The sequence below is a fragment of the Micromesistius poutassou genome (genome assembly GCF_964030765.1).
Source record: "Micromesistius poutassou genome assembly, chromosome: 15".
Classification (NCBI taxonomy): domain Eukaryota; kingdom Metazoa; phylum Chordata; class Actinopteri; order Gadiformes; family Gadidae; genus Micromesistius; species Micromesistius poutassou.
The window spans coordinates 962,146-989,691 of NC_140285.1; the positions used below are offsets into that span (position 1 = coordinate 962,146).

Here is a 27,546-nt window from a genome sequence, read left to right on the forward strand (position 1 = left end):
GTGTGTGTGTGTGTGTGTGTGTGTTCCAGGGGCTGTGCTTCATCAGGACCAGCCGTCCGGAGAACTGCGTCATCTACAACAGCAACGAGGACTTCCACGTCGGACAGGCCAAGGTCGGAACCCTGAGGGCTCATTGTCACAACAACCGCATTAGCGGTAGTATGTGTTGTTTAGTAGCGGTTATTCAGCAGCGGATTTCAACCATCTTGACTTGTGGATGTAGATACAAGGGCGCATAGAAAATCGACTACACACTTTGGGGATCGAAGTGTGTAGTCGAAGTACCTTTCTGTCAACATTTATGTCCAGCGCTTTTTATTCAAAAGTTTAAAAATTACCCAAATTACATTGACACGCAAAAAAGTCGCAAGAAAAATCGCTCAACACATCCTGGGGGAAAAAGCGTGCATGTTTTTTTGCCTTTGGTAACGTCCTGTTTCCTCGGCGATCAGGTTGTAAACAAGACCAACGATGACCATGTGACCGTGATCGGAGCCGGAGTGACCCTTCATGAGGCAATGGCCGCAGCAGAGCAACTGAAGAAAGGTAGAGAGAGAGAGAGAGAGAGAGAGAGCGAGAGAGAGAGAGAGAGAGAGAGAGCAAGAGAGAGAGAGAGAGAGAGAGAGAACATAACAAGAAACATAATCAAGAAACAAAAAGTGTAATTCATATTTGATATCGGTAGAAAAATTTAAAAAGAGAACGAAAGATGGAATCTTCAATTTTAAATTGAATTGAAACAAAGCAATGATTTAATTAATTCTGCGTGTTGAAAGTCTAAACCTCGCCGAAGCCTTTTAAGAAGCTGAAGCCAGACGATTGCAGTCCTGTTGCCGTACTCTCAACACGGAGGTCCTTCATCCTGTGCTCCTCCCCCAGAGAGGATCAACGTCCGTGTGATCGACCCGTTCACCATCAAGCCCCTGGACTCCAAGACCATCATCGACAACGCCAAGGCCACGCGGGGCCGCATCATCACCGTGGAGGACCACTACTACGAAGGTACCGCCGTCGTAACGTCAGGGCGAAGGTGCACGAGGGTACACACTGCCGAGGAAAGGGTTCCCGGAACCGCTGTCTGAATGCGCAATGTTGCGCACAAAAAACTGTTTTCTACTACAACCATGATCTACCATAGCCTGGTGCTACCAGACCATCGTACTTCATTTCATTTGTACAGAAGGTCTGGAACTGCTGTAATTGGCAAACGTTCACTCACTTGGAGGCGGGTGTCTGTTGAAGTTTAAAACTATTGGATCTGCCCAGTGCCACTCTGGATCTGCCATAACCAATCGCAATAGCGTCTGTTCGCTGATTGGTCAGACAGAAATTTGTTCGGGCAAAATCCCACTAACAAGCCCCAGCCCCAGACTGACTACTGAAGGGAAAATGAAATTTGGGCGGAAGTAGGTGGGCGGGCGGAGCCAGGCTAGATCTACCACATATTCCAGAAAATATGCGGAGAACCAAAGATATGAACGAAAAGGAAAAGCTAAGTCGGCCCCCGTGTTTACTCAACAACAGCAACGTGTCCATCACTAGCAGTCGTCCGCGCTGTCGCTCAGGGACACCGCGGAACAAGAGCCGAGGGTTCAGACAACGAACCGAAATCACTGCAGTTAAAAAAAAAAAAAAAGAGGGAAGGGGCGAGCGAAGGGGCGAGCGAAGGGGGTCTGAAGAGAGCGAATCAGGCAGCTGCTGCCAGGCTGGTGTGGCTTCAGACTAACAGGAGAGAGAGAGAGAGAACGAGAGAGACAGACAGACAGACAGACAGACAGACAGACAGACAGACAGACAGACAGACAGAGAGAGAGAGAGAGAGAGAGAGAGAACGAGAGAGACAGACACAGAGAGAGAGAGAGAGACAGACAGACAGACAGACAGACAGACAACGAGAGAGAGAGAGAGAGAGACAGACAGACAGACAGACAGACAGACAGACAGACAGACAGACAGACAGAAGAAATATTACATAGAGGGATATTACAGAGAGATATTAGATAGCAAGATATTACATGAAGATATTACAGATAGCTATTAACTAAAGATATTACAGATAGATATTAACTAAAGATATTACAGATAGATATTAACTAAAGATATTACAGATAGATATTAACTAACGATATTACAGATAGATATTAACTAAAGAAATTACAGATAGATACTAACTAAAGATATTACAGATAGATATTAACTAAAGAAATTACAGATAGATACTAACTAAAGATATTACAGATAGATATTAACTAAAGATATTACAGATATATATTAACTAAAGATATTACAGATAGATATTAACTAAAGATATTAAAGATAGATATTAACTAAAGATATTACAGATAGATATTAACTAAAGATATTACAGATAGATACTAACTAAAGATATTACAGATAGATATTAACTAAAGATATTACAGATAGATATTAACTAAAGAAATTACAGATAGATATTAACTAAAGAAATTACAGATAGATATTAACTAAAGATATTACAGATAGATATTAGAAAGAGAGATATTCTTTGACTTTCGGATGAATATTTGTACCGTACAATTTTACATTTGTGCTTTAAAAATTAATTTAAAAACCTTGATAAAAAAAAAAAATGAAAGAGATATTAAATCGAGATATTACCGAGAGACATTAGAGAGGGAGGTGATAGATATTTGGATGGACGGGGGGGTTGGGGGGCAGGACAGCGGCTGTGTGATTTTTAATTTAATCTCTGGCCTTTGGGCTGCGGTGACCTACATACCAGCGTCACCACAACATGGCGTCCCTCCCTGACCTCTCCCAGTGGAAGAGCCACTGAGCGATGGAAGAAAACCATCACATGCAGGGTGCTGCTCCTCACACAACGCAAAGAAAGGAAAAGTACAGCGCTTATCCCTGGACACCGCGTTAGGAGTACTAAAAGTTGACAACGAGAGGGTTGACCCAACGAGGAGAGGTGTGAGTGAGGTGTGTGAAGGAGTGAGACGTCGAGGGTGAAAGAGTGAGAGAAGAGAGGGGGGAGAGGGAGAGTAGTGGAAGGGCGTTGTCTCTCCCGTCGGCCCGTATCACGTCACAGCTGGAGATCGCTCCCCAGCGAGGCGTGAGTGATCTGATGTGACAGGGGAGGAGGGGAGTGGGGAGGGAGGGGAGGAGAGGAGGAGGAGGGGGAGGGGGAGGAGGTGAAGGAGAAAAGGAAGGAACTGACAAATTAATTATTTAAAGAACGAACCAAGAACGAAGCAATGAGGGAGGGGGTAAAAATGAAATAATGTATAATGGTTGAAGAAATGAAGGCGGTAAGAGAAAAGGAGGAGGAGGAGGAAGGAGGAGAGGAGGAGGAGGAAGAGGAGGAGGAGGAGGGCAGTGTTTCCACTCCCAGTGGAAAAGTACCGGCTCCAAACACAAATGTCTGCAGACTAACCCGTAGGCAAGACAACCTAACCTACCTGACCAGAGAGAGAGAGAGAGAGAGACAGAGAGAGAGAGACAGAGAGAGAGAGAGTAGGAGAGAGAGAGGGAGAGAGAGACAGAGAGAGAGAGAGTAGGAGAGAGAGAGGGAGAGAGAGACAGAGAGAGAGAGAGAGAGTAGGAGAGAGAGAGGGAGAGAGAGAGAGAGAGAGAGAGGGAGGAGGAGGAGGAGGAGGAGGAGAGAGAGAGACAGAGAGAGAGGAGGAGGAGAGAGAGACAGAGGAGGAGGAGAGAGAGAGAGATAGAGACAGACAGAGAGAGAGAGAGAGGAGAAGAGAGGGAGGGAGAGAGAGAGAGAGACAGAGAGAGGAGGAGAGAGGGAGAGAGAGAGAGGGAGAAAGAGAGAAGGAGAGAGGGAGGGAGAGAGAGAGAGAGAGAGAGAGACAGAGAGACAGAGGAGGAGGAGGAGGAGAGAGAGAGAGAGACAGAGAGAGAGAGGAGGAGGAGGAGAGAGAGAGATAGAGACAGACAGAGAGAGAGAGAGGAGAAGAGAGGGAGAGAGAGAGAGAGAGAGGGAGAGAGAGAGGGAGAGAGAGAGAAGGAGAGAGGGAGAGAGAGAGAGTAGAAGAGAGAGAGGGAGAGAGAGAGAGGAGGAGGAGAGAGAGAGAGAGAGGAGGAGAGAGAGAGAGAGGAGGAGAGAGGGAGAGGAGGAGAGAGGGAGAGAGAGATAGAGACAGAGACAGACAGAGAGAGAGAGGAGGAGAGAGACAGAGAGAGAGAGAGAGAAAAGAAAGAACAGGAGAGGAGGAGGAGGTGAACTACCCCTCAACGACCCCGGCATCTGATCAGTTCTCTGTCGCCGGTCGCTTCGGAGAGAAACCCTCTGATGAACCGTGAGGAGATGAACCCAATGTCTCCTCCCCCCCCCCACCCCCGTGTGTGTGTGTCTCCCCCCCCACCCCGTGTGTGTGTCTCCCCTCCGCCCCTCCCCCAGGGGGCCTCGGCGAGGCGGTGAGCGCGGCGGTGGTGAACGAGACGGGCTTCAGCGTGCACCGCATGGCCGTGGCGCAGGTGCCCCGCAGCGGCAAGCCCCAGGAGCTGCTGCGCCTCTTCGGCATCGACCGCGACGCCATCGCCCAGGCCGTCCGGAAGGTTCTCAGCACCTCCGCCAACAACAAGTAGAGGAGCAGGAGGAGGAGGAGGAGCAGGAGGAGCAGGAGGAGGAGGAGGAGGAGGAGGAGGAGGAGAGGAGGAGAGGGGCGAACGAACGAACGAAAATAAACGAAGCAGAGAGACAGCGTGATTGGGTAACGGACGCCGTGGTTACTGGTTACCATGGTGACGATAATTGTGACTGTACCACTGTACCGTGGCGCCGGTAACGAAATAAACAAGCAAACAAAAAGGGAGGGGTGTACTTCCGCCCCGCCCCCCGCCCCACCCCTCAAAATGATGGATTAAAAGTAATATCGATATTTGTTCTAAAAAATAGGTCAATTTGTTCTGTTAAACTATCACTGATGTTGTTGCCCCCCCCACCCCACCCCCTTGTTCTGTTCCCTCCACACTACCCCCCCTCTCCCCCCCACCCCCCTTCCAAATGCAATGTAACCCCGCCCCCAAAAGTTATCCCAGATTTGAAGAATACAAATAAAACCTGGTGCTGCCCCTAGTGGTTAGTGAAGTGAAGTGGTGTCTGGTGTTGTGGATGCGTCCGCCGTGTCATGCGGTGTTGTTGGTTTTTATGGGGGGGGGGGGGGGGGGGGGGGGGTGGAGCCTATTAGAGGGGGAGGGGCCTTTTTGAGCACTGACTGTTTGGAATCCTATTTTGCAACTTTTACTTTGTACTGCCCTTCAAACACCAATAAAGAGGCAGTTTCTTCACAGCTCCTGTGCGCTGGTTGTCTCATTTGTCCATTTTAAAGCTGAAGAAATCCGGGGACTTGCGGTTTTTTCGCGTTATAAATGTTGTCCCACAAAAGACACTTGTTACGGGAACATTAGTGAAAGACACACATTAAAAAACCATCGAGTTTGAACGAAGAAACATCTGTCATGAAATATGTGTGACAGAAAACGATATGTACATGTGTTCTATCACTACATAACACACACACAAACACATATGGAATAATTGAATGTTATATAACAGTGTGTGTGAGCCTGTGTGGTTTATCCCAGTTAACCCAGTTAAACCACAGCCTACCGATGACCATGTGCTGCTGTGCATATTTGATGAGTGTTAAAACTCCTATTGAAAAATTTAGAGAGTGTGAGAAAGAGCATCGCATCAGCACTGCAGGACTGTCTGCACGCTCAGCAGCCATATGCAGAACAATACTCTTTATACAGAATATCATTTATAATACAGTTTGATATAAATAAATATTATAGTAAAAGAAAAAAACCGTGGTATTAATTGTTGCAAATGAACACGCCCTTTCTATCTGGAAATATTCCAAAACAGGATAGTGAACAGAAATAGCATTTAAGGCCTAAAATACAATCAATGTATTTTGAGTTTTATGAACCACAAATGGATTCATAAAACCAATGGGGCCTTGGTATTTCACCTGTGAAATAAAGTGACTTAATCTGACGTCTTCAGCTGGACGTAGAAGGACCATAGTTTGATGATAGCCTCACACTTTATAATGTTCGTTTAAAGTGTTTACATTTGTTTTATCATTATCAAATGATTAACGTACGACACAAGCCCAGCTCTGCGGCGCGGCGCCCTCCACACTGTACATACAGCAGTACGCACAGCCACCTCTGATTGGATGTGATATTGGGGCTGACCTTTAAACCCTGGCCCTACACCACAGCAGGGGCTCCGTCTGCACTTTGAGCCAAAGCTGGCGTGTCAGCTGTGTGTGTGTGTTTGCATGTGCACGTGTACGTGTGTGTGTGTGTGTGTGTGTGTGTGTGTGTGTGTGTGTGTGTGTGTGTGTGTGTGTGTGTGTGTGTGTGTGTGTGTGTGTGTGTGTGTGTGTGTGTGTGTGTGTGTGTACGCGGGTGCGTTAGCATTTGTGTGTGCATGTGCATGTGTGCATTTGTGTGTGCGTGCGTGCATGCATGCATAAGCGTGTGTGTGTGTGTGTGTGTGTGTGTGTGTACGCGGGTGCGTTAGCATTTGTGTGTGTATGTGCATGTGTGCATTTGTGTGTGCGTGCGTGCATGCATGCATAAGCGTGTGTGTGTGTGTGTGTGTGTGTGTGTGTGTGTCCCGTGCCTAGTGTGTGCGCACTGTATATGTCTGGGTGGGGGTGGGGGGGGTGTGGACATGTGGATGTTCTAGTTCAACAGACGTCCAGGCGTCTGTCTGCTCCGTCTATCCAGCTGTCATGAACTCCATGTGTGGATGCTCTCACACTGCAAAGGAGGTTGCTGAAACATCTATTAAAAAATACAACAAGACCGTTAAAGAATGACCGCGGTTGAATACAGTTCTTTGACTTCATCAAAATGAACCTCTTATGTAAATTATGTGTTTTATTGATTATATGTTTCATTGACTTTATCACACAATGTACACAAAAAATACTGAACACTCCTCACAGTGAGGTCCCTTCATCAAATGCTTTTGCGCTGAATAATTATTTGATAACTCAAGGATTAAAACGTATATACTCTGCCACAACACACATGCACTGACGGCCATACTTGCATGTGTGTTTATAGATATACATGAATATGCATGTGTGTGTACGTGAGTGTTTTAATGTGCGTGTGAATAATGCATTAGGGCTTTACGTGGATATGTTGGTTTCCTTTCGGTCATTGTGGAGCCAGACAGAGCTACAGGGCGGCCTGCTTTCTTCCACTTGAGTGACCCCCCCCAATCAGACCCAGCCCCCCCCAAATCACACATTCACACACACACACACACCCAAATTCACACATTCATACACATGCACGCATATACACACACCCCCCAACCAGACCCAGCCCCCTAAATTCACACACACACACACATACACACACACACACACACCTCGCGGCTAGTCTGACAGACACAAAGGAACACAAACTCGTCTCATGTCAAACTGTATTAGCACCAAACCTGTGTGCGTCGTCGTATGTGTTACAACGGCACACAAAGAGTGTGTTCCTGTACATACTGTACAACCAGAACATACCGACAGCTCAGTTCACGATCAGGGAGTCAGGGGGGGGGGGCGCTCTGACTCCTGACTGCTGCCGGGGGAACAGTCGCCACTATTGGGCGGCTTAAGGATTATAACAATAATGGGTTTAAGATTAAAGGCTTCTGTTGGGTGTGTTGGGTGTGACAACTTGTAAACTAATAATTAAGTAATTAAGGAAAGATACAAGATTAGAGGGCAAAGCTGGACCACTGGAATGGACGGAGAATCTGGCATCAAATCCCTAAAAGACACTTAATACCTACGCCTATATCTACAGTATATATATATATATATATATCTTCTACATATCATCTCACTCATTCATTCATTCTCACTCATTCATTCTCACGTTCCCGGCAGGCAGAGGGTCCGTTACCCCACCCCTGCTACGTCCTGAACCCCGCCCTACAACAGCCAATCACAGCCACAGGAGCGCCTGACTCCGCCCGGCCCCAGCTGCTGCTGCTGCTGCTGCTGCTGCTGCTGCCGCCGCCGTGGCTCCGCCCACCACAGGGCGGGCCCAAGACAAAGCAGGTCACCTCACCGGCCAATGGGAGCGGTCCCTTCCCTCGGACGAGAGTGCGTCCAGGGGAACCAATGGGAGGAGTCTACGTCTTCACCTACTCAGAGGGCAGCTAGTGTGGTGAAGCTCCGCCCCCTCTGGAGTTAGACTCCGCCCCCTAAAGACCTCCAAATCAGGATGTGGCGGTGGAGAGGATGAAGGAGGAGAGATGTTAGGTGAGGTGAGGGGGGGGGGGGGGGGGGGAGAGGGATCTTTGAAAAATGGCCGCCACCACGAGGGGAGTACAAAGATGGACATTGGAGGTACAGAAGACCTGAGGACCGATGGAGGGAGTGACAAAAGGGAGGGCTGGGAGGGAGGGGGAGAGAGAGAGAGAGGAGAGAAGCACTCCATCTTACAAAACCACCATTTTAAACCATTTGGATAACACCGCTGTGCAAATACATGAAGAAATGTGGATTTAAAGTAATTGCTGAATCTGGTCATAGGCGTGATAATAAAGGTTCTGTGTAACTCAAGAGACCCAGGTGACCTGCCTGATTGTGTCTAAACACACATGGACCCCCTGGACAACCTGGGTTGCAAAAGGCTTTGTTTGAAAACAGCTGGTTCCTGTGAACTCCCCAAGTTCACAATGTTAAATCATTTTTCAATAATAAAATGTTATTGATAAATTGGCAATATACATTGATTCACAAACAGCGTTTTTAGTATGGCAAACGACATGGTAAGGCCTTTAAGTATGTACCGTCTAGTCTACAAGCTACAATCTTTGTTTGTCCAGTCAGTAGAAAGGACAAACGGAACCAGACCGGGTCTCTGCGTGTAGGACAAGCCCAACACTGCCCTCTAGTGGATGGAAACCAGATTGCATCGAGAGGTGCAATACTTCTGGGTGCATTGTAGACATGCCTGGATAGACGTACGTAAGTAGTATTAAACTAAGATATCTTTGTCTGTGTTCCATAAAACTACAGTTATCCAAGACTCGATCTTAGGGTTTATTCTGGATGTTTCTGTTCCTCTGCAACTAAAATTAAATTCTTAGCTTATGAGAATATTGACAAATAATTTTAATAAACAGCACCGCATACGTGTTTCACCGTCTCCCTCGCTGTCATACGGTTGAACTGAAGCAGGTGGAGACAGTGGATTACAATGCTGCCCAAAACACACAACAGAAACACATGCAGTGTTGGAGGAGGGAGAGACCGGAGTATTATTATATGAAGTGACAACAACACTAGTGAAGAAAAGAGAGAAATTAGGTGGAAGGTGTGGTTGAAGGTTGAAAGTGGTTGGTGATTGGGGGGGGGGGGGGGGGGGGTGGAGGGGAGTGTGTGTGTAGGTGGAGAGAGTGTGTTTTCTCTCTGAGGATTTCATTCCACATCACCGCCCGAGGACACAGGCCAGTACCATTAGACTGTCACTACACATCAAGGTTACATCGAGAGAGAGAGAGAGAGAGAGAGAGAGAGAGAGAGAGAGAGAGAGAGAGAGAGAGAGAGAGAGAGAGAGAGAGAGAGAGAGAGAGAGAGAGAGAGAGAGAGAGAATAATGACCACTTAAACTATTTTCTTATTAATCATTCCCAGTCTAGGCACTTTCCCACACACATGCAAAATGTACATTCACACCAACCCATGCTTGTTACTAGCCTAGGTACAAGTATCTTGTCTTTGAGTAAACATTCTGAACCTGGATCAATGCTGCGAGCCAAATCAATGAACACACCACTGTAAAAGGTTGTTAGTGAGTTAGTTATAAGTGTATAGTAAGTTCTCCATCCGTCAAACTGCCTACTAAATACCCACGGAGCACGTCACTAGAGGTCTCGTCAAATACGGTGACACCAGCGCCTACACGAGCCTCCAGGCGCGAGGAGAACGAGAGGCTACAAAACTAGACTTGCCAACGGAAGACGTTTGTGATCAAAGTTTGACGCAAGCAGAGGTTTTGAATTGAGGAATGCGTAAAATGATGTCAATATATTGTTTGAAATACAAAATGTTAAAAGTATCACTGCAGAGCTAGGGTAGATAATGTATTTTGGAAGATTGTTTTTAAAACATTTCTTTAAATTCTCTTTAAATCCCGACAGCAGCCAATAAATGAAATGCTCGGACAAAATCAGTGTCTGTCGATGGCCTGTTTTAAGCCCATCTAATCCTTCCATTCGAACCGAATGAACTGATTGGACGGGCTCATCAAAGGCCCGCCCACCGGCCCACCTACCTACCCAGCTATGTGCCACTCTGCCCGTGTACTCACTGCACACGAGCAGTCCTTTCCACAAGGCTGGGCCGACCTGTGGCTAAAGCCAGCAGGCTAGTCATGTATTTTGGGGGGAGTGGCTTCTGAGGGGGAGGGGGGGGGATTTCTTCAGTTGGATAATGACAATTATTATCCAACAAAATAATCAAAATCTAGTTAACGCCGACGACAGGGATCTGCAAATTGCCCACCCTAGCTATAAGTGGGAGTGTGACAAAGCCAATGTCAATTCACATTGACACCGTCATAAAGAAGGCCTGTGAATAAAGAAACATTACAGAACTTACAAAAAGGGTTTATTCTATTTTTCAGAATAAAGAGCACAATACAGACAGACCCTCCGCCGAACACAACCAGAACAATCTCTTATCCTCCTCTTACGCCACTATGGGGGTCGCTGCCTTCTTCTTCTTCTTCTTCTTCTTATTCCTCTTCCGCTTCTTCTTGGCCTGTCCTTCAACAGGACTTGTTTTCACCTCCATCATCTCCTCCTCCTCCTCCTCCTCCTCCTCCTCCTCCTCCTCCCTGTTAATCTGGGCCTCCGGGGGCGCTGCCACAGCTGGCTTCTGCTGAGCCTCCTCAGAGAGAGTGACTGACGTCACTCCCTGGCTGGGCGCACTGCTGCCGGAGAGAAGGACCGATTTGAGATTCGTCTTGATACGTTGGGTTTTAGTTTAGTGTCAGCACGCTTTATGTTGTCGGGTAAAAGGCCGTTATGAATATTCCTCGGCGTGTTCGCGATTATTCACTGAAATCGGTGTAAATGGACTGCATTTACACAGCACTATTCTAACCAGTGGCCACTCAAAGCTCTTTACAATACTGCCTCACATTCACCCAGTCATGCACACATTCATGCACACCGACAGCGGTGTCAGCCATGCAGGGCGACAGCCAGCTCGTCGGGAGCAGTGAGGGTGAGACGTCTCGCTCAGAGACACCTCGACACTTTACACTAGGAGTAGCCGGGGATCGAACCAGCAACCTTCCGGTTACCAGCCAACCCTAGCTCTACCTCCTGAGCCGCATGCCGCCCCCGTTGTCGTTTAAGGGATTGGCCTTGCGTTTTTTTGAAATGCCTTGGGTTCAGATATATTTACCTGGCGGCGGTCTCCCCTTGGCTCGGTGGGGCTGTGGCCACGGCGCCACTGTGTCGCTCCAGCAGAGCCACGAAGAAGCCATGGGTGAGGGTCTGGGCGGTGCTGGCCCGCAGACACTGGCTGAGCGGCTGCAGTCCCCTCTCCGGCCACGCGGGGAGGAGGTGCACCAACCTGCAACAACAACAACGGGAGGCCGGGGGCTTAGGAACATGATCCAACTTTAAGATGAGCTGATCGTGAACAGGGGAGAACACAGGTGGGAGACATTGAAGAGGTGCCGAGACCTGATGACATAAGCCATGTTTGGACACGTCTGGCAACAACATGGACGACTGGCAACAACAAATGCTTTCACCCCACCCTCTGTGTGTCAAGAAGAGTCAGTGTTTATATGTTGCAGTGGGCACCATCACTTCAACGTGATGTCAGAGTCTGAGTGAGTGAGTGAGTGAGTGACTGAGTGACTGAGTGAGTGAGTGAGTGAGAGAGAGAGAGTGTGTTTGTGTGTTTGTGAGTGAGTGTGTGTGTTTGTTTGTGTGTGAGTGTGTGTTTGTTTGTTTGTGAGTGAGTGAGTGTGTGTTTGTGTGTGTTACCTGAAGCCGGGGTTCTGCTGCAGACAGGCGGCCACCACCTTCTCGTTCTCCTCGGCGTGGACGGAGCAGGTGGAGTAGACCAGGCGCTGCAGCCGGGGGAAGCCCAGGGCGTGGTTCAGGCAGCGCAGCTGGAACGCCGCCAGGTTGTCCAGGCGACGCTGCTCCCGCTCCTGGTCCGGCGGCGAGGCGTCCGTCCCCAGGCACACCATACCTGGACACACACACACGGACACACACACACACACACACACACACACACACACACACACACACACACACACACAGCAATGTCAAGGAACATGGTGGAAGACGGACCAAATCCTAGGTTGGAAGCGGATTTTCAAACTAAGAGTCTCCTACCTGATCCGCTGCAGGAGGGGTCCAGCAGGACGTACTCCACGTCTTTATACTGCGGGTCGGCCGTGTCCACCTTCAGGAAGTCCTGATGGGCCAGCTGGTGACAGCGCACGCCGGCGCGCAGCAGCAGGGTGGCCATGGTGGCCAGACGCTTGGCGTCCAGGTCGAAGGCGAACAGCCGGCCCTTGTTCTTCATGACGGCGGCCAGGTGGCTGGTCTTGTTGCCGGGGGCGGCGCAGGCGTCGATGACATGGCTGTTGGCCGGGGGGTTGAGGAGGAAGGCGGGCAGGCAGCTGGCCTTGTCCTGCAGGATGATGTGGCCCGCCTTGTACAGGAAATGCTCGTGGAATTCCGTCTTGGGCGCGAACACCAGCAAGTCCGAGAGGTGCAGGTCCCGCACGAAGCTCTTGGCCTTCAGGTTCAGGTCGTCCAGTCTGTTGGCCTCGCCCAGGTAGGAGAAGCCGTCCCTCTTGAAGTAGTCCACCGCATCGTCCACCGTGGTTTTCAGCGTGTTGACGCGCACGTACCGGGGCAGGAGGACGCCCTCCGCCCGCTGGACGCTAGAGGGCAGCAGGTCTTTGTTCTTGGTCACCTTCTGCTTGATCTTCATGCGGGCCAGCGCCGCCTCGAGCCGAGCCCGATGCTTCGTCATCATCACCTTCCAGGGTCCGCCGCACTTGACGCCCTGGCCGATCAGAAGGTCGTACACCAGCACCTTGGCCTGGGTCATCTTCACCTTGGTTTGTTTCAGCAGCTTGGTGGACTCGATCAACTCTTGGAGGACGGAGGAGTACTTTTGAGTCTCGCAGACCAGGGCGAACAACTGCTTGATGTTCTGAAACTTGCTCTCGAAGACCAGCGTCTTCACAGCGCCCTGTTTACTCTCCACTTTCTCCAGGATCTCTGCAGCTTTCGCGTACAACGCCATGATTTACACTCGGTTTCCACTAGATCATGTGTTGAATTTTTTAAGTTACTGTCAACGTTACCGTGAGATGTTCACCGTGATGGTCGACATAGCTGCGATGAGGTGATGCTTTACATGGGACTCGTTACACGGAGCCTTATTTTCATTCGTATTTCGTATTCAAGGTACAATATTGATATGTTGTCCAGCATGGAACTAGTTCGGCATGCACATGTGGAGAAGGCATGATACCGGAAGTAGTTGCAGCGTCATGAGATGTTTTGGTGTGACGTAGATTTCGTTCAGCCAATGGTGCACGAGGAAGGACGGGAACTACTGGCAACACGAATGGACAAAAATAAAAAAGCAAACTAAATTAGGAACATAGGTTTGATAAAGTATTCGCTTCTCGGCTCTTTTCATTATCTATAATCAGGCAACTGGTTTGGGGTGAAAAAGGTGAGAATGATGCGTGAGCCAAGGAGAAAACAGACCCACTAGGGGGTTCCAGGGTTATACTCCGGGGAGTTCAATATATATATATATTTTTTTTTAATAATTTTCTTTTTATATATATATATAAAATATATAAAAAGAAAATTATTTAAAAAAAAATTATATAAAAAGATCATTAAAAAAATATATATAATTTGTTTTAGATATAAAATATATATATAAATTATATATATATATATATATATATATATATAAAATTATATAATTTTTTTTTTTTATTATTTGAAAAATTTGACCTGCGCAGAATTTTTTTTTTTGACCTGCGCGGCATCTTTTTTTTTTGACCTGCGCGCGCATCCTTTTTTTTGACATGCGCGCGCAGGTCCAAAAAAAAAAGGTCCACAAAAAACTAACAAAAAAATAATATAATTTTTTTTTTTATATATAATTTTTTTTTCACGTCCTCCTTGGTCTGTTGTTCTGGGATGCACTAGCTTTATTTGCACTCAGTGGCCCATCCTTGTCGGAGGCCTTCTGTACCTGTGAGGTAGAATGGAGGGGGTCCGATTTTTCTGTCTCTCATTCACTCCCGTCTCTCACTCAAACATACGCGCACAGGCACAGCCCCCCCCCCCATGACTCGTCTACCAATGACCTTTCGCCGAAAGGTGACTAGTTTGCATGCCTGTATAATAATAAACCACTTCCGTTCTAGAAACAGAAGAAAGAAATAATTAACGGTGAAACAACTTCATTATAAACTTGACAAACACCAAAGTAAATGAATTGTAAAATATTTTATTTGTCATCTTTACATTCACCAACAACCCTTGCTTTCTTATCACAAAATACACTCAACAAAAAATAGTTTTGCTAATTGTAATCAAATTCTGGTTTTAGAGAAAATCTAAAAACTAAAAATTTGCATATCAGCTGGAGTTGGAATTGTATAAAATGCGCATCCAGTTTGGTGGATTGATTGAATGTAAAAAAGAAAAGAAAAAGAAAACACAATTGAGGGTCAAGTGCTACTCAATTAAATAATCTTTCAGGAATGGCCATAGTTCGAACTACCTCATACTCTACTTTTGAAACCACTTTGTACAGGGCCACTAATGATCCACTGATTAAACGATAATACACAGAAGGCTGGGAAACCATCATTCCCATCGATGAGGCCTCCGGACACCAGTACAGAGGTATAATGTATTCATTAATTATCCACCACATCGCTCTCAAAAGGGACAGACTATACATTCAACGTAAAGAGGCAGAAAACAGAGAGAAACCATCATTTTACTTCAGTAGCGCAAAGGAACCTTAGCTCATGATTATGGTGACTGTTGAGTGTGGTTCCACACATCAGTGACAGGCCTCCATTGTCTCCTCTCTCTACTAGCATTTAGCAACTGTATAAAAAAAAATTAAAAATAAAAATGAGCTGAGCTGACCAGGACAGCCACCGCACAGCAGCCGTAGTGCGACACAGTTCTGAAGAGCCACACAGACCGAGCAGTTCAATGAGGTCTGGTGGGAGAAGATTCCAGGTCGCGTCCCGCAGGAGGATCTACTTAAGGAGAGGAAGGGGGCCTGAAACCCTTTTGTGTGTCAGTGTCTCCTGGGTCGGTTCCTCGCATTCCATGGACAACATCGTATAAGCTTTTGATTGGTTGTGAATAAATAAAAAAATAAATGCAAAAGAGGGAAAAAAAAAATCTAGCAAACCCAAGCAGTACACAGAAGGTACCCCTCTGTAAAAATGTATGCAGCTAAAAAACAGGACTGTTCATTTCTCTTCCCAACCCGACCTGATGTCCGGATTCCATTCTGTCCACCGGCGCAGTTTCAGCTCAGGGCAAAGCCCCCCCGCTGCCCCCCCCTCCCCTTCCCCCCCCCCCACACCCCGGTCTAGCTGTGATCAGTCCGACGGTCGTCTTCCTCACCCAAAGTCTTTGCGCTTCGCCGGCGCCTTGCGGCCCGCCGACGGCTCCTGCTTCCAGCGGACGGACTCCCTGAAGAGGAGGAGCCTCTCGGTGGTGTGCGGCGGCAGGCGGCTCCGCTTGGCCTTCACGATGCTGGCCGCCATGGGGTAGAGGCGCGGGAACCCCCCCGACGTGGCCGGGATGGCGAGCAGCCGGCGGGCCATGTTCTGGAGCTTGGGGAACCGCTGGGCGGCCTTCCAGAACAGCAAGGGGGCGGCGTCGCCCTCCAGCAGCGGCTCCGACAGGTAGCCCTCCAGCTCGGAGAGCGTCGGCGACTCGGCCGGCGCTGCGGGGAGTCCGGACGCCGACTTCGGGGGCGGCTTCTCCTCCCTGGCCCGCTCCTCTTTCTCCTCCTCCTCCCCCTCCTCCTCCTCCTCCTCCTGGGAGCGGGCCACGGGAGAGGCCGAGGCCTCCGTGTCCTCCAGCACCGTCTCCAGCATGGACTGGATCCGGGATTTGGACGGGACCGTCAGGAACGACTCCTCGCTCTCCTGCTTGCTGTCGGGGAACGGCTGCAAGGCAACGCGCAGGACGAGGTTAGGTTACGGGTCTGGCTGACAACCCCCCCCCCCCCCCCCAGGATGAACAGTATAGACAGATGTTGGAGTCATGCTGACTTTCACTGGATTTGGGTTTGTATTCATTTGCTGTTTTGTTTTTTTAACATAAAGATTGAATGCTATTATTTCAAGATCGTCGAAGGAACGCCGCTGTACACATGTTTTAAAACCAATTAAAACCAACAAGAGGAAGAAGAATAATCTTCCATTGCCGTGGTTCAGCGGACTCTACCACAGGACCAGAGCTAGGAGCTCAGAGCTCAGAGCTACGAGCTACGAGCTACGAGCTACGAGCTCAGAGCTACGGAGCTCAGAGCTCGGAGCTCGGAGCTACCGGCGGTCAGGTCACCTGCAGCTTGATGCGGGGGTCCAGCACGGTGGCCAGGATGAGGTCCCTCTGGAGGATGAGGGGCTGCAGGTGGCTCTGGAGGCCCGCGCGCAGGGCCTTGGAGAAGTGGGTGTAGCCGGTGGGCCGGCTCTCCAGCACCTTCTCCAGGCCCATGAGCGAGGGGATGACGAAGGAGATGGTGACCCCCGGCTTCTGGAGGACCTACGAGGGGGAACGCAGAGAGGCGGAGAGCATCACCCGGCAGACCTGAACGGAGGCAACGTCCATAATAAACACCATAGACACAGAGGCTAGAACACTATCCAGATTTATTCTACTTCGTTTAAGAATGCTTGATTCTGATTGGCTGGGAGGAGGGCATTAACCCGGCAGGTTGCCCGCTGACTGAGCACAGCGTCATCAAATAGTAGATCAATACGCCGCTTGTATTTTTTTTCTATCACAGAAAAGTCAAACGTGAGGTCCATTGTAAAAATAAACCTTGTTTAAAAAAGTTTCTAAAATGTGTCAGAAATCTATCGGAGGGTCAGTCGATGTTTCGCAAGCGAGATACAATGTAGCAACTACGTTATTAAACTAATGATCAGATGCAGCCTTGTGTGGTTGCTATAGAAACTAATAAGCTACAGCTGAGCTAACGGGGAGCGTACCTATGTTCCCCAGGTCCTATGTTCCCCAGGTCCTATGTTCCCCGGTGTAAGAACGTATGAGCACATATGGCACAGCTCCATAACATATTATTATCAAACCAAAAATGATTATATAAGAAGATGGCCTAATCACACAAATCTTGCTTTGGAAGTAGGGAATGGACATATCTCATAAATTCTAAAATCGTTACATTGGCTCCCTGTATGTCAGAGAATTGATTTTAAAATCATGTTGCTAACCTATAAATCCCTACATGGTTTAGGGCCAAAATATTTAACTGATATGCTTCCACTACATAAGCCTTCTAGGCCACTAAGATCCTCTGAGACCAATCTGTTAATTATCCCCAGAGTCAACACAGAAACAAGGGAAAGCTGGATTTAGCTACTATGCAACAAATAGCTGGAATAAACTCCCTGACTGTGTGTTCACACCGCACTTTGTCCCATTTCGCCTATTCGCGCGAATAGGCGAATGTTGCCGCGCGACAAATCATAATCTGTCGCTGTGCATTTTTGTGTGCATTCGCGGGGCGAATTTTTTTTTTGCCTGGCAACGGTCATTCATGCCAATTCATTCTCATCAACCATGGCCGAGATGTGTGTCTGTACCTGTTGTGGAAGAGGGAGAGCCCGTCGTTTATGGGTTAATAATATAATCCGGAGGCGCACACCGCTTTGTGCCGTGATATTATATATATCGTATATATTATATGATATAGATATTTATATATTATATGTAGATATAGAGCGGGAGTCGCAAACAATCACTTTCTCCTCCAAGCTGCGGTTCACTGAACGGTTGAACGGTGATTGGCTGTTTTACGTTACTTCACCCAGGGAGTGAACTGATTGGCTGTTACGTGACGTCACCCAGGGAGTGAACGCTGATTGGCTGTTTTACGTTACTTCACCCACGTTACCCACAGGGAGTGAACGCTGATTGGCTGTTTCAACGCGAATGCCGCGAAGAAGTTGAAATATTTTAACTTTAATCGCGGGGCGAATTATTCGCGGCGCGAAAAATTTCGCGCTGTCAATCAAATCTTGTCGCGCGTATCGGCGAAAAAAAAATTCGCCCGATTCGCGTCTCCACGTTCACTTAACATTGAAACGTGTCGCGGGGCGAAGTGCGGTGTGAACACACCTTGAGGCTTTAAGACTTGCCCCAACTCTGACAGCTTTTAAAACAAGACTGAAGACTTTTATATTTGCTTTAGCTTTCTGCTAAAGCTTAAATCTACAATGCTTTTTTAACTTGCCATCTATTTTTATTTTATTACTTATGACAGTGTTTATATGTGAAGCACTTTGAGTCTGCCTTGTGTATGAAAAGTGTTGCATAAATAAAGTTGCCTTGCCTTATCATTGTTAACTGAGTTACTGTCTGGACCCCAGGGAGACTCGACCCACTTTGGTGACAGCGAGTGGAGATCCTTTTAAACAATAAACAATAAACAACAAATAACAAACGACAACAAGCGTCCGTACCTGGATGGCGTCCTCGAAGGGCTGCAGCAGCCCCAGGATGTCCACCAGCTGCTCGCGCCGGGCCCGGACCAGCGGGGGGGCGCTGGTGGAGTCCTGGGCCTCGATGCGGGCCTGGGCCAGCAGGGTCATGATGGAGCTCCAGGAGGCCGCGTCCACCAGCCGCCGCATGGACATCATCAGCGAGTTCCAGCGGCCCATGTGGCCGGGGGGGGAGAGGGAGAAGAAGCAGTCCTTCAGCAGCACCTGGGAGACAAAGACACGGGCTGGTTTAGTACACGAGAGATAACCAGTGGACCGCACCAGTGTGACGTATGGCTCGTTATAGTAGTACCCACAGAAGACCAAACACAGACATGCACACGTATGTATATCTATCTGATCACTGCACTGGTCAACAGAGAAGGAGAAGGGCCTGAGTCGATCACATTCTCAAGTCTGATCGACTTTGTTTTAAGGCTGTTGTTCCGAAGCCCCTCCTCTCTCTTCTCAGTCTTTTTAGTTGAAACTGTTTCTGAATGCAACTGTTGCCAAATCTATTCAGTGGACGGGAATCTCTCTCCCTCTCTTGGTCAATTACTCCCCGTCCGTCTCTCACAGTCTCTCTCAATCCCTGTCAGCCTGCCTCCCTCCCTCTCCTCGTCTCCCTCGCTCTCTCCCTCCCTTTCCCTCCCTTCCTCTCTCTCCATGCGTCCCCCTGTGTCCCTCTCTCTCCCTCCCTCTCTCTCTATTCATCCCCCTGTGTCCCTCCCTCTCCTCGTCTCCCTCCCTCTCTGTCCATGCGTCCCCCTGTGTCCCTCTCGCTCCCTGTCTCCCTCTCTCTCTCCCCCCCCTCCCTCCCTCCCTCACCTCGTTCCAGTAGCTGTTGGTCCTGAAGAAGGCCACGACGCAGCGCAGCTGGGACAGAACGTTCTCCACCACGCGGGAGTTCTTCAGCGCCTCCCGGATCACCAGCTGCAGCGTGGCCGCCACGCAGCTCGCTGGCGTTCCCGTCTGGAGCTCCGAGAACGGCGAGGCGTCCGCCTCGGCCGGCCGGTCCCCCAGGAACGCCGCCAGGTCGTCGGCGTCGGGGTCACCGCGCGGGGACGAGCACATGACCTGAGGGGACGGACCAATCACAAGAGCTCTGTTTACTTAAATGGAAGAAGTGCTTCATGGACAATTAGGATAACAAAAGGTATAGAATGGATATAGATGTAGAACCTATAGAGGTAGAGGTATGCATAGAAAACCATCAGGAAGTCTGCAAGCAAAACAATAGTGTAAATAAGCTCGTAAAAGGAGATCCTCACGGCATAGTCATCCATCAGCTATAAGTGAGGGGAATGCCGGGTGAGATGATCTGTTTGGCACCTGTATCTTCTACCTGAGCCAATTCAGATTTTACACCGCTCTCGTCTCATTCCTGACCCATCAGCTAATCTACTCCCTGATTGGTTCGGGGAACCTCGCCCGTCAATCACAGGATGGTGGGGGGAGTGTTTTCGGTGTTTTTTTACTTTCAAGACATCTCCCTCCTCCGCTCTCTCGCTGCTCTCTCTCTCTCTCTCTGACCAACTCTCACGACGGCCCCTTCGACGAATCAAACCGTAAAAAAACACGGACCTTATAGTCCCCGAACACGGCGTTGGCCTCCAGCGTCTCCTTGGCGCGGCTGGCCACCACGTAGCCCACGGCGTGCGGGAAGAGCCCGTAGCCCAGCAGCACCTCCTCCAGCTCCCGGGCCACCGCCGCCGCCAGCCGGCCGCCGCCGCCGCCGCCGCCCAGGTGACGGAACGCCACGGTGGGCTGACGGAGCCGCCAGCCGCTGTCCACAAAGTGCAGCTGGGCCGCCACGACCACCGGCTCCTCGCCGGACGGCGGGGGGGACGGGGAGGAGGCGGAGGAGGAGGAGGAGGGCGAGGGGGGCGACGACGGCGAGGAGGAGCGAGAGGGGGAGGCCGAGCTCCCCGCCCAGAGGTCGAAGGTCACGTGGATGGCGCCCCTCCGGTCGGCGTCCTCGCCGCCGGCGAGGCGGGCCTGGAGGTCGCGGATGAGGTGCGGCTTGATCTTGCGCTCCACGTCCTCGTAGAGCTGCAGGCCCACGGCGCGCTGCGACAGCCGCAGGTAGTGGGGCGCGATGGTGGCCATGAAGGACCGGAAGCCCGCGCCCTCCACGAAGCTGAGGGAGGGGGGGGGGGGGGGGGGCGGGCGGGGGGAGAGGGGGAGATGGGGGCCAGGGGGGGGGGGGGGGGAGAGGGGGAGACGCACATTCATCGAATGGGGGAGGACAGAGGAGAAAGCCTATGAAGACAGCATCTCGCTGTCACCATGTTTGCATCGGTGTATTCATGACATTTACATTTTACATTCAGGGCGTTTATCAGACACTTTTACAATAAGTACTTACAATAAGTACATTTGTCAGTAGAAAGAGAAACAACAATATATCTCTGTCGGTACAGTAAGGATGCTCATAGAACCAAGTGCCAAGCACTAACAATCACTAGGTTAACCCATTCCCCGTAGACAACAGAGATAGCTAGGATAAGATGCTACACAATGCCAAGTACTTTTTTTTAAGTGCAAGGACGTACAGACATACAATACGCCATGAGCATAAAAAAAGTGCATTGTGTCATTTATTTATAACAGGGTGCACTGAAACAAACATTGCACAAAAGGTGTACAGTAATGTACAATATTACGTGGAGGTGTAACCCATATGGTGCCCCCCACCGTGTGAATGAAACAAAGGGACATTAGCGCGGCTGTGACCCACGTGAAGGGGGGGGGGGGGGGTCGATGTGGAGCTCACCTGAGGGGCAGCATGTCCTCGGCGATCATCCTCAGCGCCGCGGCCACCAGCCTCTTACTGAAGGTCTCGCCCGGCCGGGCCTTCGCTCTGGCCCTGGGGTCGGGGGTCGGGGACTTCCTCGACTCCACGGCCTGCGGAGGTTGGACCGCGGTCTTCTCCTTGGGCCTGGGGGGCTTCTTCGCCTTGTCCTTCTCCGGCTGGACCTGCAAAAGACCACCGGCGGGGCAGGGGGGGATAGAATGAACGCTTGGGGGGCTTTTGGAGAACAACGAAAACATGGTGGAACAAACACGACTTCATTGTGACGGCGTAATATAGAAAATGTTTTATGTTTTACGTTCCTGTTAATGAACACACACTCTGCACAAATGTGACGGGCATTGATTTGACGATACGGCAGTGCTGGCGCATCAGGATGCCGAGAGGTGAGGTTCCACCGGGTCGTAAGCCGGTGTATAAAGGGAGGTCTCACCGCTTCAGGAGATACGGGTTCAGAGTCCAGCACCACGTCGAACCTGAAGTCCACCTGCAGGGCGGCAGCAATAGAAGCTTGTAACTCGAGATGCATCGACGTAACCCCCCTACTCACGTCGAGAGTCACATCGATAGAAAATGGCTCGAAAAAGGCGACATTGAGTGAAACCTTTTTCGTTACAGATATTTCTGTTGGGGGGGGGGGGGGGGGCGGCGATGTTTTGTCTGCAGGATGACCACAGCTCACGATCTGGACACCACAAAGCGGGGCGGCCCCTACCTCGTTCTGCTCAAACTGCTCGTTGTCCAGTAAGCTTCTGTCGCCGTCTTCGGTGAAGAGGCCCATCTCTGCTTTGCGCCGGATGGTGGAGTTCCAGTGGTTCTTGATGGCGTTGTCCGTTCTGTCAGAGAACAGTCAAAACAAGCCATTGTCAACTTGGGACGTGCGAACAAGGGAAAACTTCAGCAGTCCTATGGAAGCTCCACTCGTGTGAATCGGACATCGGTCCGATCACAGTTGCGCTGTTGGTTAACGAATAAGCCATTTACAGCGACAACATTTCGTACTTGGCGAAACCAAAAGACACCCGCTTCGTACACATACCTGCCGGGCAGCAGTTTGGCGATCTCGGCCCAGCGGTTCCCCAGCAACGTGCGGGCCTTGTAGATGATGAGGTCTTCTTCTTTGGTCCAGGAGCTCTTCTTCACCTGGGGGTTCAGGTGGTTGTGCCAGCGCTCGCGACACTGCTTCCCCAGCCGGCCCTTCAGCTTCTTGGCGATCATACTCCACTGTTTGGTGCCGTATTTTCCGACCAGGTCCATTACCTGCACGGAGTCGGAACAGGAAGACGCTGAGGAACGGTGGCCTCATGGGGAGCCGTTTGATTGGCCCGTGTCAGTCCTGGTAATTGAGTCACTTTTCACTTTTTTTTGTCCCCCTTTACGATGGAGATCTCGGCTTACGTCATCTCAACTTAACAAGGAGCCACTTATCCTTTGTGATTCTAAAGGAAACTGTACCCCGTCGTATGGGTACGGTTGAATGGGCTGGGGGGTACCCAGTCTAGGAAACACCCCTACCAGCTCGTCTTCATCTTTGGTCCAGCAGCCCTTGATCAGAACGGGGTCGACGTGCTTCTTCCAGCGGTGCAGACACATGCCCTCGCTCCGCCCCTGGAACACAGCCACACGGGAGTGGGGAACAGTGGAGAGATCTCAGCGACACTTTGACACGTGACGCATCCCCTGTAACTGTTCACACTGCCCCTCATATGTGTGTGCACTGGGTAGAAGCGTGTGGCCTCTAGCAGAATGGACGGATGGTCGGAGGGGAACGTAATATTCATAATGTACATTGAGGGCGTTTTTTTGTATTATTATTATTATTATTATCATCAAGTGAGTAAAACTCTGATTGTTCTCTATACACTTAGTACTTACTGGTAAGAAGGAGGAGATGGCTTTCCAATTCTTTCCAAAGTTGCTCACTAACGTTTTAAGATTCTCATCCTGTACAATACAAAAAATATTAAAAAGTTATAAATCACAGAAATTGTCATTATGAGATAGTAAATGTTTGGGCAAAAGACTAAAACACAAATACCCATAAGAAATATAACAGGTCAGGTGTTACAGCAGCAAAAGTTATAAAGTGGAAATGAAGCAGGAGAAGACATGAGTGTTATTGGATAAGGGATAGGATTGTCTTTAGTTCATCCACGACTCACCTCTTCGTGTGTCCATTTGACTTTAGTGAACTTGTCCTCTTTCTTCTCCGATCCGTCCGAGTCCGTCCACAATAGTTCTGTGCCTTCGTCCTCCATGCTGTCAAGACAACGCAAACATGTACATTCGAGAGCTAACTTTTTTTTTACGTCAGTAGAAATCAGCTAACATCTGTTATTGTTTGAAATTGGGCTAATTAAACATAGAAATCAGTATTGGATGTATGGATAAGTGTAACACAATGGATAACACAATCACTGTATATGTTTTGGTCATATGACCTTACAGAACAGCCTAGGTCAAACACCAATTTATTTATTCCACAGGACTTTGACTAGGTGCTGTCTTGGGGAGAGGGGGTGTGGCTGCACAGGACATGAGTTCTCCCACTCTACATGACAGTGTGAGCAGCACAGACCACCGTGGCCGTCAGGGCAAAGCTTAGCAGAGTGGGGGGACGTGTGTGAGTGTCTGAGCATCAACTCACCAGAAGTACACATTCAACACATGACATTAACACACACACACACACAGAGGGATGCACAACGCGGACACATTGACACATCGCTACTGTGAAACACAACCATTTCCTCCACCCTTCCCCCCATCGGGTTGACATCAACTTCTGCATGTTATTCTCCTGGGTAGCTAGCAGCAGTAACGCAATAATGTATCCTGCCAATGAAAGCGAAAGCAGGATGGCGACAGGTGACACGTTTAAATAATCGCACGGCAGCAACGATATAAACGGCTGGGAGAAAGAAAGAACAGTAAAACTTACGTCAGAACTTTAAAACTGGCTAACTTGGCTAGCAAGCTCCACCAGACAGACCCACACGCCTGCAAACGGTCGACTGTTGAGAGGGAGGACGGGGAGTCGGCGGCGGGGTTGCCAGATTGGGACCGATTTCCCGCCCAATCTGGCAACACAGTCGGCGGGGCCAACAGGGAACACAGGCTCCGATAGTGACCGTTCAAAAACAATAATACCGTCTACTTAAGACCAGGCGGGATACTTTCACAATAAAAGCTCTGCGATCCCCCCGCCCAATCTGGCAACGCAGTCGTTGGGGACCAACCGCGAACACTTAAAAGAGTAGGAAATCTTAGAGCTTTTATTGTGAAGGTATCCCGCCTGGTATTTAGTGTATTATTGTTTTGAACGGGCTCAAAAGGTTCACAACAATAATATACGAAGTACCAGGCGGGATACTTTCACAATAAAAGCTCTGTGCAAAAGCCCGTGTAAAAGACGTACAAAACACACGAAGGCCCCGAGTAGAGGCGAACACGGTGAGATGTGAGACGGGAGTACGGGAGGTTGCAGAGCTCTCTGCGGGGAGCAACGGCTCCTCAACGGACGGGGGGGACTAGTTTCCGTAACGAGAGTAAATAAACAACACGCACTTGATCACTACCGCTCACGTAATCACGGACTTGTGATGCTCGACAACGCGACAGCCAGACACTTTCTACTACTTTTAGCACTTTTATTTTTAGCACAAGTCCCCCCTATTCTAGGATAACCTACAGTACACACACATGCGTCCTTGGTCCCTTTGTGGAAGATGACAACGGCACCCCTCACAGCATTGAACCGCGTATTCAGTGTGCTAAAAAAATAAATAAATGCGGTTCTGTTGGTAATAATACGAGGCAGAAACTCACCCGTCTCCCCGCTTCGACGTCCGGGTGTTTTTGCAGCACAGCGCCCGTTCGCAAACTCGTGGCGCTCCGGTCCTACCAACGCTTTTCCCGGGACATGGGGAGAAGCGGGGCGCGTTCAAGAGCGGTACGGGCTGCAGAAGCTCAACGCCGTTCACCAATCCCAGGCGTTAATGGTGCGTTCCAGGAAACCCGTCACCCGTGTTTCCACAACCTTCTGCCCGTGAAAGTGCCCTGGAACGGCAGTCAAACCCGCCACCCAACTACCCGTGAACTCTTAACCAGATCGATGTACTCCCAGTTGCAGCTCGTAATTTACGGGCTAAAAAGTGTCCCTGCAACGCAGCATCAGAGAGCGGGAATTTTCAGTTACACGGGTTCAGCGGCGAGAGGCGAGAGGGACGGACTTCCGAGGCTTCTGGTTCTTGTACATGTTTCGGATAATGCTTTGTCAGATGTCTCGTCAAAACTCCATGTGTATTTTTCTTGTCGTTGTTGTTATATGTCAAGTTCTTATTCTTCTCGCTCCGGGGACTCTTGACTGGCGTACCCTGCTCATAGGAAGTAATAAACCGGAAGTTGCGTTGTGGTAGACCGGGATAACGCCACAATTGGGGATCCTCTCTCCGCCTAGCAAAACCTTCTCTGGGATAGTTTTCCTGTTGGAAAATTGGCCAACGGGTTTAACGGTCGTTTAATTTATTTATTTCACATATTTAATGTATGAACTAAAATAATACACGGTCCAAACTGTCTATCTGTTGTGATAATTAGCTGGATGTACGCATCAACATATTTATATACATATTTTTATGGGTATTCAAAGGACTTTAAATAACATTTGCTAGACATTTAAAGGGGCGCAGGGAACAATCCAGCAGTGTTTTTTAAGGTATAACTTTGCACATCTATATGAACGGACATGGAGGTTAAAACCCTCTCACTTGTATTTATTTTGTCTTCTGCTGTTGAGGTAAACTGTGTGCGTGTGAATATATATAGGCCCATATAATAAATAAATAAATAAATATATATATCATATAATCATATATATAATATATAATGTGTGTTACATAACGGTGACCACATGCTCTCATGGTGTTTTGACCCAGAAAATGACAACTACAGCTACACTATCCCCAGGTTGGCAAACGGAGATGCATCCCCTCGATGGTTCTGTTCTCCACCTCCTCACGTGTATTATCCATGGAAGCAGCATTCATACGACCTCATCCCCCCCATATCTCAGTCCCGTTTCTGACCCAACGAGGGCTGTTCAATAGCGGCCCTGCCACCGCAGACCACCGCCTCAACGACAGCATCGTGGACCGCTACTGCCCCCTGCTTGTCTACCATGACACCCCCTGGCGGCCGCAGCTGGAACTGTGCGTCGGTTTGCCTCACTGACGCGTAATCTGTCAATGTTGTTGTTAGGGTTAGTGTTCATCCTAACTTTCTTTGTGTTTTTTGATTATTCATTTTGATGAGATAGATAGATAGATACACACACTCTTTCTACACTCCCTCGCACACACACACACACACACACACATACACACACACACACACACACACACACACACACACATACACACACACACACACACACTTTTTTGGGATATTTTCATTTTCAGGGTAAAAATAGAAAACATTATTTTTGCAGAGCATGAATGTGCATGCATAACCAATATGACAGAATGCGAACGTCATGAAACACAATCCACTCCGTAAGGACTTTGACCGTGCACTCTTCTCCACGTGGCGCTGCGTTCTACCCGTTCCAGTGGGCCTATCACCCGGGCCAAGCCCCCTGCCGTGTTTTTTTATTCTCTGTGTGATCCTATAATCAGTTGAACTGAATTGAAACACAAGGAGAATAACTGTTCGCTATTAATAGGTGGGAGGATATTATTACATTGTGAATAATGTTCAGTGTGCTCCTTCACAGGGGAGTTGATGACCATATTTTGATTTGATTATCCCTCCCCTGGTCTCTAATTACAGAGGACAAAGCCTCGAGGTCTGCCCTATCTCTGTGGACCGATTGTACAACTTCTCCCTTGACCTTTAGTCACATTAACTCCTATTGGT

At 49.1% G+C, this 27,546-nt stretch overlaps 3 protein-coding genes across 4 annotated transcripts in view; 1 reads left to right on the plus strand and 2 right to left on the minus strand.

The window, feature by feature from the left end:
- Positions 1-4,587, plus strand: part of LOC311359681 (transketolase-like) — a gene marked incomplete at both ends in the record, with an annotated part of 10,765 nt that extends 6,178 nt beyond the window's left edge. The window contains 4 exons of the mRNA XM_084479739.1: positions 30-113; positions 453-546; positions 880-1,002; positions 4,400-4,587. Coding sequence (XP_084335865.1) covers positions 30-113; positions 453-546; positions 880-1,002; positions 4,400-4,587 — 489 coding nt within the window. The remainder of the gene's footprint in view (positions 1-29; positions 114-452; positions 547-879; positions 1,003-4,399) is intronic.
- A 6,109-nt stretch (positions 4,588-10,696) lies between these two features.
- On the minus strand, positions 10,697-13,540 carry nsun5 (NOP2/Sun RNA methyltransferase 5). 2 transcript variants are annotated; one of them, XM_084479370.1, is made up of 4 exons: positions 12,406-13,540; positions 12,046-12,256; positions 11,453-11,623; positions 10,697-10,970 (listed from the first exon to the last, which is right to left on the minus strand). In XM_084479370.1, the coding sequence occupies exons 1-4, from the start codon at positions 13,328-13,330 to the stop codon at positions 10,730-10,732; spliced, it is 1,548 nt and encodes a 515-aa protein (XP_084335496.1). In that variant the 5' UTR covers positions 13,331-13,540; the 3' UTR covers positions 10,697-10,729. The 2 variants fall into 2 exon arrangements, with proteins under 2 accessions (XP_084335496.1, XP_084335495.1); XM_084479369.1 differs by having other exon boundaries at positions 10,697-10,973.
- Positions 13,541-15,668: 2,128 nt separating this feature from the next.
- Positions 15,669-24,730, minus strand: LOC311359190 (uncharacterized protein). Its single transcript, XM_084479172.1, has 13 exons — positions 24,572-24,730; positions 23,793-23,889; positions 23,506-23,574; positions 23,146-23,238; positions 22,670-22,890; positions 22,346-22,466; positions 22,064-22,117; positions 21,592-21,794; positions 20,400-20,955; positions 19,644-19,892; positions 18,798-19,040; positions 16,657-16,857; positions 15,669-16,259 (listed from the first exon to the last, which is right to left on the minus strand). Exons 2-13 carry the CDS (start codon positions 23,886-23,888, stop codon positions 15,705-15,707), a joined length of 2,661 nt encoding a protein of 886 aa, XP_084335298.1. The 5' UTR covers position 23,889; positions 24,572-24,730; the 3' UTR covers positions 15,669-15,704.
- Between the last annotated feature and the right edge of the window lie 2,816 nt (positions 24,731-27,546).